At 43.0% G+C, this 11,729-nt stretch overlaps 1 protein-coding gene across 2 annotated transcripts; it reads right to left on the bottom strand.

Annotated features, from left to right (window-relative positions):
• Window positions 1–101: 101 nt before the first annotated feature.
• On the bottom strand, window positions 102–10,218 carry SFR1 (SWI5 dependent homologous recombination repair protein 1). Of its 2 annotated transcripts, none has more exons than XM_084634391.1 (4): window positions 10,148–10,218; window positions 5,615–5,730; window positions 1,811–2,203; window positions 102–635 (listed from the first exon to the last, which is right to left on the bottom strand). In XM_084634391.1, exons 2-4 carry the CDS (start codon window positions 5,708–5,710, stop codon window positions 444–446), a joined length of 681 nt encoding a protein of 226 aa, XP_084490517.1. In that variant the 5' UTR covers window positions 5,711–5,730; window positions 10,148–10,218; the 3' UTR covers window positions 102–443. The 2 variants fall into 2 exon arrangements, with proteins under 2 accessions (XP_084490517.1, XP_084490516.1); XM_084634390.1 differs by lacking the exon at window positions 10,148–10,218 and adding an exon at window positions 9,906–10,114.
• Between the last annotated feature and the right edge of the window lie 1,511 nt (window positions 10,219–11,729).

Below are 11,729 nucleotides of genomic sequence, written 5' to 3' on the forward strand. Positions count from 1 at the left end.
TGCAATGTGATTACACCTGAACTTAACCCTTAGAAAGGTCGCATCAATTGACTGGCAAACTGAAGAAACTTCCAGAATATGTATGTGTTGAATTCCTCAACATCTTAGTCTTAACTAGAAAAAAAACAGTTAACTTGACCCCATTATATCAAACGAGAATGTACAGTGTAAAAATGATATGAGAAGATACAGCCCGCTGCTTAATTACAATATTACTAGATTTCATTTTCATATTTCACTAATGGCAATTTTCTCAGTAAATAAGTTTCTATCATATAAGTCAAGAGATAATCCTTTCCAGAAAACTACATAAGCACAGTCTATTACAACAATCCACTACTGAAACAAACTATCATGATGGTTTAATACTTATGATGCAATCAGTTGATATTTAATCTTTTCTGAAGACTTTTTTTTATAACCGAGACCTTTGTAATGGTAAATTACATATCTGTAAAGTCGTCTTCTGCTCTGCTGTAGTGTAGTAACTTGTCTTCTAATCCAAAATTGTCTATCAACAGAGTGAGGCTCAGTTTACTGCCATCTGTAGACAAAGCTGACTGGAGTTCATAAAGCATCAACTGGGTGCTGCATCTCCATTTCGTTATCAAAGACTGCAATTCTGATGGGTTATTCTGAAACGGTGGGGGGAAAGGTTACTTACTGAGTTGCAGAAATTATAGAAAAATAATACTTGGAACTTTACAGATATTTATATAACTTAGTTAACTGAAGGCGCCCCAAAACAATTACAATAAAAAGCTATATGCAGAGAGAATTTCTGCCTCCTCTGGAGTGGAATGCAACAATTACTTCTGTAGTGGTGCTGTCCAGGACAAGAAGTGGGAAAACAGCTCATCCACTTAAAACTATGTGGAAGCTTAGGTATGAAGAATGTAATTAAGTGAATTAGAATTTGACCCCTCATCTCCTACAAAAAGTTGCATGGATCTTTATCATCTACATATAGGATCTCTGCACTTTCAGCAGTACAATATCCACTAACAATGATGGCAAATTAAGTTGTAATCGAACAGAGAAGTGCTATCTCGTGAATCAACACTGTTTTCAGCAATACCTAGGGCTGCATCAACATTGGCAGCATTCAGACCCAAGAACCTAACATGGTGGAAAAAAAGGGCCAGTGCCTTGTCTGTGGTTGTTTCTATTAGTAGAGCTGTACTGTTAGTAAATTGCACATCCAATTTTGTCTAGTGTAGATAAGCATTGGTAGTCTCCCAGTCAAGTGCGAACACTTTTCACAATAAAAGACAGAGGTCAAGAACAGTTAAAGATGTATTTGAAGTAAACATCAGGTTTAAAAGTCATTCTTAAAGAGCTACATTATTTTGCATTATTTTTTATTGCATTTCTTTTAGTTTGGATGATGAAAACAGAACAGTCTTTCATTTTGGTTTCTCATCAGTTTCAATTTCAGGTTCTCATGTATTAGCCCAATGCTGCAATCTTTAGGCTTGAAACACTACTAAGGAATGTTTTCGTTTTAAAAAAATATTTTTCCAATAGAATTTAAAAGAACACACAGAGAAACATTTCTACTGGAGTTGGTCACAATTTTTTGAATTTTGAAATTAAATTTAAAACAGAAAAACAAAAATAAATAAATCAACCAACTTTCTTCCCTGCTTTTTGACTAGCTCTAATTTCTGCTGGTTTTAGGAATTTATAAAAATGTCTTTTTACAGAACCAAAATTTGCCCTGATATTGTCCCTTGCCTGGCACCATTTCAAAAAAACATTAAAAGATTTAGAGCTGAGATAGTGTGACCTATTCAGAAACTCTTCTCACCTTGGACCTGTACATCTTGACCAGTTTGAGTCTTCGAAGCAGCTCTTCCTTCTCTTGGACCTGCTTCAGCAATCTTAATTTTTCCTCCAGTAGTTCTTGTTGACTAAGGTCAGCCCCCAACACCACAGAGTGTGGAGAATTCTGAACAAATCTACAGCAATGTCTCTCCTGTAAAGGACTACTCAAACTTATATCTGCAGCACAGTTGTTCTCCAGGATTTCACAACTATCTTGTAATCTAGAACAGGCTCCTTTTGCCAACAGAGCCCCTTCTTCAGAAGTACTGTAATCTTTTTCTTCAATATCTACTTTAAGGCGTTTTGCCACAGTGAAACTGGAATTAAACGAACGTCTTGCTTTCTTTAATCGCTCCTTAAGAGTTGTGCTCATTGGCTAAAGAAAATGACAAAGGAACAAAAAAAATCAAACAATATTTTGGCTAATATAAACTGTTTATTTGGGAGAAGTAAGAACAGAAGTGACTTTAATATAAGTAGTAAGTTTACCAGTTCAATTTTTACAGTATATGTAAACCCCACTATAATGTAAATTTTCACAATTACCACTACATATTTCACAAATGTGACTGAGCAGTTATCTTCCTCCTCTCATGTATACCTACACACACTCCCTCAGCAGCTAGATGTAAGAAAGAGTTGTGGCTCCAATTTTCCTCACTTCATCTCTCAGGACTAAATCCTGCTGTCCTTATTCAATGACTCCAGGAGAATTTTCTTTAAGGAAGTACAACTATCCTAATTGTCTACTACAACTATCCTAATTGTCAAAATTTAGAAACTGTTACAAGTCAGTATGTTAACATCACTGTAAAAAAATCTCAGCATGGAAATCTACTCCTGGAGGCTTCAGAACTAGAGGGAACTCAAGATAACTACTGGATCAATAGCACAGCCTTGTAATTTCCCCCCACCTTTTAGTTTCAATATTGCTCACAATGTGCTATGTACTTTCCAAATATAAAGCCTAGCATGAACTCCCCAAAGTAGGAAAATTAATAGTTAAAAGAAAACTACAATGTGATATATTTGGTAGTACAATCACTATAAATATAATTATAAAGAAGTAAATCAATAAGTTTCTGGAAATAAAAAACAATAATAATTTTTTTAAAGAAACCTCTGCCTACATGACCAGTTAATGATGCAAAGTAGGACTGAAGGAATCCTTTCCTCCACTGGACAGCACTGCAAGTCAAGCATTTCAAAGTTATTTGTAAGGCAGATCCCCTGTTTTTTTGTTTAAGGGAAAAAACACAAATCTGTAAGTACTAAACAAAAAATTAAATGATAGAATTCAGCTTATAGTAGCTTTGAAACTGTTTTCAAGTGTTTTCTACTAGGAAAATTCTTGCAGGTCTATTCTGCAGGAAAGAAAGCTGCCTCACTAAATGTAAACACAGATATATCTAAATACTGCTTTAAAAATCAATTCAACATATATTCTTCTTATGAGCCTGATTTTGCCACCCTGACTCAAATTGGGTAGCACTCAAAATCCAAACGGGACTACTTGCACAGTAAAGTACTACTCAACATGTGTACGGGTGAAAGCTTTGAACCATACTAAATTAATTTAAAGTAATTTAAGTTAACTAATTCAAACATAATATACTCCTGGGGAAATTCTGCACCACTGCGCAAGCACAGAGTTAAGGTCCCTTGAAGAATAATTGACGCTGATGGGGAGGTGAAGGGAAGCCGCAAGAGAGGTCACGCTGCAATTATACCTTTCACCCAACAGGGGCTGATGTGCCAGAAGAGAAGGCAGCTGGCTCACAGGCTGGAGCAGCCAGCTGTGGAGAAGAAGGGAGCAGAGGCTGCCTTTCTCGCAGCACTCTGCCCATGAAGCCAGGTGAGAAGGCACAGAATATAGGGGAGACAGAGTGGTGCTGCTGGCGGGTGGGGGTGTTTACACAGACTGGGGTTCAGAAGGGCTAGTGGGGCGCATAGGAGCTAGTGGGGCAATAACACTGAGCCAGGGTCTGAATGGGAGTGGGGGTGCAGATATGCCTGGCTGAAAGGGAGATGCTAGGGGTCAGCCAGGGTCTGCATGAGGGAGGCTCCCTAACTCCTTAACAGTCCCTCCCCCTCAAATAAAACTGTTCCATACTTCTCCCACCCACACCCAGCAACCCTCCAGTTTTATTCCCAGGCTCCTTCCCAGCAATTACTTCCCTTTTTCTTAGCTCCTCCATTACCCTGACTCCCCCAAGCCTTTGCACTGCTTCTGAGGGGTGAGGGAAATACGTTTCTGTATTGTAGTTTAAATGAATTATTACTCAAAGTTCTGTATTAATATGCCTAGTAAGGAATCTATTTATCAAAAAAATTTTCCTGAATCTTTTTTGTTGTCTCTTTTATTACAGACCTGCTTGCTAACAGGTATTTTTAAATAAATTACCAAAATAACTGAAACTGGCATTATTATATTGTGTTATTTTGACATATAAAATATGCAGAATTTTTTAAATATTGTGCACAGAATTTTTTTTTTTTGGCCCAACGCTTTTAATTTTTTGGCCCAGCATTCCCCCAGAAATAATAATAGGCATCTTCCACTGTTGCAGTTCTCCAGCTGTAATGGTTATCCCAGGTAGCCAGTCCTCAGATTTCTGTTCTATCTGAAACAAGCATTACCACTATTTCTACTACATCAACCATTGAACATCACTGGACCTCAGACATGGTCATCAGAAGAATCAAATAAGTGTCAGGCTTGCGGCCAAGAGACATTTATATTCCAAACTGCTTTTTAAAGACCAAGGCCACCATTTTAGAGTGGTTATGGTTTTGAGTGCCTCAGTGTTAGAGTGACTAATCTGAGGTACCTTACAGGGCTTAATTTCAGAAGGTGGGTGCTCGGCACTTTCTGAAAACCCAAAGTCACTGAATTCAAAAATCACTAGTTATCCTTGAAGATCTTTGCCTACTATTTTATATCCTTATAAAATATTTAAACAATATAGTTAAAAGACACATATCACAATCTGCCTATGCTGGCCAGGCCCCTGTTTTAATGTGTGCCATGGTCAATTTAACATCACTAACACGGCTCATGCAGGGGCATTACATCAGAGAAGGAATAGGCAATGTAGAGCTGAACATCATAAGACCTAATACATTGCATTTCTATTTTACATAGAGTTTTTCATACAAGCTGTGCTCCAAACTTAGAGTTAAATAATACCAATTTGATTTCAGGTATGATGTGAAAACAGATAGGAAAGTCAGCATGGAAAGCTGTCAGATGCAGCGAAGGGTAATGCTGTTATAACTGTGGTAAGACTGTGATGTGACAGACTAAACTAGTGCTAAGTGAGCAAAGGGGGGCAAGGTCGGGGAAGAGTGGGCTGGAGCAAGGGCAATGTGATTGTATTATTCTGCCTGTACTTTGACACATACAGAAGCAGCAGCACCATTCTGCATATGCTGGAGCCCAGAGAACTGAGACTTGGAGCCTTTTGTACAGATGGGAAGAAGGATTTTAAAAAAGTGAGTTTAAATAACGTCCTGAATATCTTTATAGGTATTTATAAGGTTTCTATCAGCTTTTAGCTCGGCATTCAGGGTGTGCAGCACTGTCATAATCAAAGCACACATACTTAGAGAACATTACCCATTAATTTTAATTCTGGGCATAAACTATCTGTTCCCACATATATTCTGTCAAAGTATTCCATAGACCGCCAAACATCAAGTAAAGTTTGCTCACTATTGGTGTTGCAATACCTAGCTACAATGGGAAAACCTCACTAATAGAATGGTATATAAAAGGTTTTCATACCTTTTTCCCTGAGCCACTGCTCTGAGGAGCTAGTGTCCCACAGTCCTTTGGAGTACTGCACAGTGATGTTGATTTGTCTAACAATGGTGTTTCCATCTCGAGAATAAGTTAATATACTGTAGAAATAATACAGAAACATATTAATATGAAGAATAGACATATAACTTGATAAGTCAGGTTTTTTTCCCTCTGCTTAAGGTTAGAATGTGATGAAACAGGACCACCAAGTGGCCAGGGAAACAAGTTAAAAGCAATGGTAAGAAAATACCAACACTAGGCTATTTTCCAGTTGTTCAGTTTCCAAAGTCATCCGTTTATATAGGGCCTTATTCTGCCAACCTAATTTCCATGGAGTCGTACATTGGTCTGTGAGTAGCCCTCTTTATTACAATAGGACAGCGTTTCCCAAACTTCTTTGGCCACGAAACACTTTTTAGCCTATTACAGAACACTTACAATATTATTTTGTAGTCGTTTCATTTTCAAATTAAAAATTGCATTATTTATGCTCAAATATAATTTTACGCCATGATATTCAATACAAGATCTATCAATAACCGGAAAAAGTTTTATGTTAAATTATAGTCATTCAAAAAGAGTTGTAAACTACGCTTCAAATATGCAAAATTTAGAATTAAAAAAAATTTAAAAACGCTTTTTTTTAATTACGATTCTTTCATAGAACACCTATTCACATCGTGCGGAACACAGTTTGGGAAACGCTGCAATAGGACAAATGGCAGTACTATTCAGTAGAAGGTTGGCAAAACTTGGCCTTTATTGTTAAGTTTTGTCTATTTATTTGTCTCTTTGGTCTTAATGTAGGATTAGAGATAATATACTGCATAGAAAGAAGAAAAATTAATATAAAATTAATATGGTTTCCAGTCTCCATCATCAGCCTCTGTCATTTGCACCAACACTGGTGGGCTCTCTCAAACTCGCCACAGGCAGTGAGTGGCATGTATTTATAAAGACATGGAATCTATTATCATATGCTCGGAAAAGGCTAGATCCTGCTATATCTTACTCATATGCATAATCCTCACTGCAAACGGACACCCCATCGACTTCAAAACTTGAGCAATTCTTAGTACTTGTCTGAGTAAGGATTACTCCTATGAGTAAGGCCTTGAAGAATCAGTATCTTGGTTTGGCCATTTCTCACTTAGAGATAAAAGGTTGCTAAGAGCCACAGGATTTTTATTGTTCTACTGTACAAGCAATTAAGATTATTAAAAAAATAAAACAATAATTATATATACAGGAGCTCTGAAAATAATCTAGTATCTTCTTTGAAGTGTGATCCTTGTAGGCATGCCCCATGGATAAATGTATTACTCAAGTAAATGGAATTTTTAGATTAAAATGAAGATGCCCCAATTTGCTCATCAAAGCACACCGATTAACATGGTAAGTAGTACTTCTCCATACATACCAACTTTACATTGATTTGACAACATTTAATTTAGTTTATGCAGTGTAGTGTAGCTGTGTCGGACGATATTAGAGAGACAAGATTAGTGAGGTAATATCTTTTATTGCACCAACTTCTTCTGAAGAACAAGAAAAGTTGGTGAAAGAAAAAAAAAATTAACTCTCCCACCTTGTCTCTTCAATTTAGTTTGGCATTTCTGAACCACCTGCTAATGCCCAACATGCAGCTGGGAAGTTGTCAGTTATGCCTTCCAATGCCTAGAGACTGATATTAGCAGTTTACAAACAGAATAGAGAAGCCTTTTAAAATTAAGGATATTTAAACAAGTTACATGAGTAGTGTAAGATTACATGAGGTACTATCTCCCCACAGGCTGAGGGCACCAAAGCTGCAGCTCTCCAAAACCTTACTGTCTCAAAGAATGAGCTACAAGGGAATCCAAGTCAGGTCTGCATGGCTGCATAGACAAAGTATTAGCCCTTATTTGTCTTACTGCTAAATCAAATCCATGTTACCTTGTCATTCAAGATTCAGCACATAGCATTCTATTTTAGGTTAATTTTCTAAAAGGCTGTTAATCATGTGTCTTAGCAACTAATACATTCTGAAAATGCATTTTCAGAATGTAACAGTGATAAGTTATTTTCAGAGCATAGCAGTAAGTTACTTCATAGTTTGAGCAAGAGGCTAGGAAAAATTCACATCATACCTATACAATATTTCACAGATAAGTAGTGAGTCTCTCCCCACTAAGCAACAGAACATTTTAAAACCTGAAAACAGCCTTCAATAGAGCTCTCAGTCTTTCTGAAATCCAATGGCTCAGTTAGCCTTTACACAGGTTAGTTTTCTTCAGGAAATAATTTATTCTACTAACAAAAAATTTCCAAGGGAATTTCCAAAATTTCCAATCTGTAATTGCACTTCTCCACAGGTCTCTGCAACTCTGCCCTGCACAGTGAGAATCCTCCCCTTATGAATCAGGATCAATTTTATTCCCATGCAAAAACACCATTTAACATATAAAAACAGCTTCTTCCATTGTAAATGAAACCACTGGGAAGTAGGGGAGCAGTAGCTTTTCCTCAGCTCTGCCACTGACTCCCAGTGAGGCCTTGGGCTAGTCCCTTCTGTGCCTCAGTTTGCCCTATGGCACAATGGAGGTAATGCTGTTTACCTTGTGAACAGCTTTGAGATACACAGTGGACAAACATATTATCAGAGATAGTTATTACTGTCATTTCATGCTCAGCGAGCTTTGCGCCCTGATTAACCAAGGCAGAGCTAGGGGACAGACCATAGGCAGGGTCAGTGCTCTCAGCAGTTCGTCTGACACGTGGTAACCCCTGCCCCCCCCAAGCTGCCATCCCCTGGAGGGCACAGCCCCCTCCCAGGCAATACCAGTGCTGGGGTGTGGGGGGAAATCACCCCATTAACACGGGGTAACCCCCCCAAGCTGCCATCCCCTGTGGGGCACAACCCCCTCCCAGGCAATACCAGTGCTGGGGTGTGGGGGGGAATCACCCCATTAACACGGGGTAACCCCCCCTCAAGCTGCCATCCCCTGTGGGGCACAGCCCCCTCCCAGGCAATACCAGTGCTGGGGTGTGGGGGGGAATCACCCCATTAACACGGGGTAACCCCCCCTCAAGCTGCCATCCCCTGTGGGGCACAGCCCCCTCCCAGGCAATACCAGTGCTGGGGTGTGGGGGGGAATCACCCCATTAACACGGGGTAACCCCCCCTCAAGCTGCCATCCCCTGTGGGGCACAGCCCCCTCCCAGGCAATACCAGTGCTGGGGTGTGGGGGGGAATCACCCCATTAACACGGGGTAACCCCCCCTCAAGCTGCCATCCCCTGTGGGGCACAGCCCCCTCCCAGGCAATACCAGTGCTGGGGTGTGGGGGGGAATCACCCCATTAACACGGGGTAACCCCCCCCAAGCTGCCATCCCCTGCGGGGCACAGCCCCCTCCCAGGCAATACCAGTGCTGGGGTGTGGGGGGAAATCACCCCATTAACACGGGGTAACCCCCCCCAAGCTGCCATCCCCTGGAGGGCACAGCCCCCTCCCAGGCAATACCAGTGCTGGGGTGTGGGGGGGAATCACCCCATTAACACGGGGTAACCCCCCCCAAGCTGCCATCCCCTGCGGGGCACAGCCCCCTCCCAGGCAATACCAGTGCTGGGGTGTGGGGGGAATCACCCCATTAACACGGGGTAACCCCCCCCCAAGCTGCCATCCCCTGGAGGGCACAGCCCCCTCCCAGGCAATACCAGTGCTGGGGTGTGGGGGGGAATCACCCCATTAACACGGGGTAACCCCCCCCAAGCTGCCATCCCCTGTGGGGCACAGCCCCCTCCCAGGCAATACCAGTGCTGGGGTGTGGGGGGAATCACCCCATTAACACGGGGTAACCCCCCCCCAAGCTGCCATCCCCTGCGGGGCACAGCCCCCTCCCAGGCAATACCAGTGCTGGGGTGTGGGGGGGAATCACCCCATTAACACGGGGTAACCCCCCCCAAGCTGCCATCCCCTGGAGGGCACAGCCCCCTCCCAGGCAATACCAGTGCTGGGGTGTGGGGGGGAATCACCCCATTAACACGGGGTAACCCCCCCCAAGCTGCCATCCCCTGGAGGGCACAGCCCCCTCCCAGGCAATACCAGTGCTGGGGTGTGGGGGGAATCACCCCATTAACCCGGGCCCCTCCCACCCTGAACACGCGGAGGTGGGACTCGAAGGGGCTGGACTAGCCCCCCGGTAGCTGGGGCCCGACCCCCAGGCAATGGGGGAGGGGTGGCTGACGTGACCCCCTCCGCTGCGAGGGGGGGAGGGGCTTTCCCCTCGGTACCTCACGCTCCTCAGCGGGCCCCCCCCCCGCCTGACGCTGCGGCCTGACGCTCGCTCGGTCGGGTTAAAACGGCTCCAGTCCAATCTCCCGCTCGAGGGGGGGAGGGGCCGGGCTTGGGGGCGCGGGCGCGGAGAGGAAGGAGCGGTCGGGCGCGTGTAGGAAAGAGAGATCCCGAGGCCGCCCGTCAGCTCCCAGGGGGAGAGAGACACGGCGTGCGGTCGGGCGCGCGAAGAGAAACTCACATCCCGCTCTGCGGAGTGGCCACCGGCTGGGCGTGGCCAGAGGCGGGAAAGTCTCGACTCGCGGGCGGGCGGGCGGGAATGAAGAGAGGGGAAGGGGGCAGGGCGTGTGCACACACATGGGGCGGGGGCGGGGGGAGGAGGGTTGTGGAGCTGCCTGGCCCAGGCTGAGTTGGGAGGCAGGGAGGGGATTTCAAAATACCTAGAGGGGGAATATTGGGGGTTTATTTCTAGCCCTCCCCAGCATCATGCAGTGCCCCGCAAACCAGGGGGACACCCTTATCTCCCCCAAGCCAGGTAGCTGGTTATTCAGTGACATAGGGGCAGCATCAAAGTCATGCAGCTGGGTGAATAATTATACCCCTGTCCCCATTTGACACTCGCTCAGCTTCCCAGTTGGGCTACTGTCCACCCCAAATGCTAGCACGGTTCTGGATGTTTCATTGACAAAACTGGCCCTGGGCATCTCACGGCAACTCTCCCTCACGGCGAGGGAGATACTGCCTGAAAATGAGTCCCCGTGGGAAGCCATCTCTACTTGGGGCAGGCCTGACAGAACAGGCAAGAGGTAGTGTTACCACCCGCTATGCCCATGGTGAGGCCAAAAAATATCCCATGGAAAGAAGGACAGAAGTGCAAAAGGGCAAAGACAGGAGCAATTAGATTTTCCTAAAGTCAAAGCTAAATGAAATCATATGAAGAGTAAAGAAAAGAGAATATGGAGGGAAAAAAATGAAAATAAAGCAGCATGATTGGGGGAAAGGGCTTTGAGAGGCAGAAAATATGGATAGTTAGTCCATAAAGGGAAAATCAGAGGACCAAATAATTTTTAAAAGGAAGTAAGTGAGAGACAGACAGACACATGTCTATTCCTCACACCACTTCAATATTGTGTTCAATTTTTGGTCTTCTGTTGCAGAGCAAACAGCCCAAAACAGAACTCCACTTGCCCAATTTAAAATTCAATTTAAGAATGGCTATGCATCTAGTTGGTAGCATCTAATGGCAGAACTAGCCACTAAACTGTGCATATTTTTTATAAAAAGAAAAGGAGGACTTGTGGCACCTTAGAGACTAACAAATTTATTTGAGCATAAGCTTTCGTGAGCTACAGTTGCATCCGATGAAGTGAGCTGTAGCTGACGAAAGCTTATGCTCAAATAAATTTGTTAGTCTCTAAGGTGCCACAAATACTCCTTTTCTTTTTGCAGATACAGACTAACACACCAGCTACTCTGAAACATACTTTTTATGTCACTGAACCCTGCATAAAGTTCTCTCAGTTCCATGCAATAGATCTCTGCTCTTGTATTCTGCTCTCCCCCTTTGGGTGTAGATCTCTCAGTGACATCAGAACATAATCTTGTATCCCATCAAGTAAAAAAAGTTCAAGTAGGATACGTTATTCTTGAAGCACATGCGTTTTTACTTATCATTTGAAGGGATCTTGCCACATCTGGTAAACCCAAAATGTGACCTATGCCTCTTGTATCTGCAATAAAAATCTAATCATTTTTTAAAATATGTTAAAATCTGTCTCTTTAGACCTACAATGAAAGTTGGGTGTCATGTTTTAGCAAAACTC

Source organism: Lepidochelys olivacea, assembly GCF_965140295.1.
Source record: "Lepidochelys olivacea isolate rLepOli2 genome assembly, chromosome: 7".
Taxonomy (NCBI): Eukaryota; Metazoa; Chordata; order Testudines; family Cheloniidae; genus Lepidochelys; species Lepidochelys olivacea.

Coding starts and splice junctions, on each gene's coding strand:
- SFR1 (XM_084634391.1), bottom strand. CDS start 5,710: ATGGAAACACCATTGTTAGACAAATCAACATCACTGTGCAGTACTCCA. Junction 2,204..5,614: donor GCAGTGGCTCAGGGAAAAAG/GTATGAAAACCT, acceptor CATTTTCTTTAG/CCAATGAGCACAACTCTTAA. Junction 636..1,810: donor TCAAGATGTACAGGTCCAAG/GTGAGAAGAGTT, acceptor CCACCGTTTCAG/AATAACCCATCAGAATTGCA.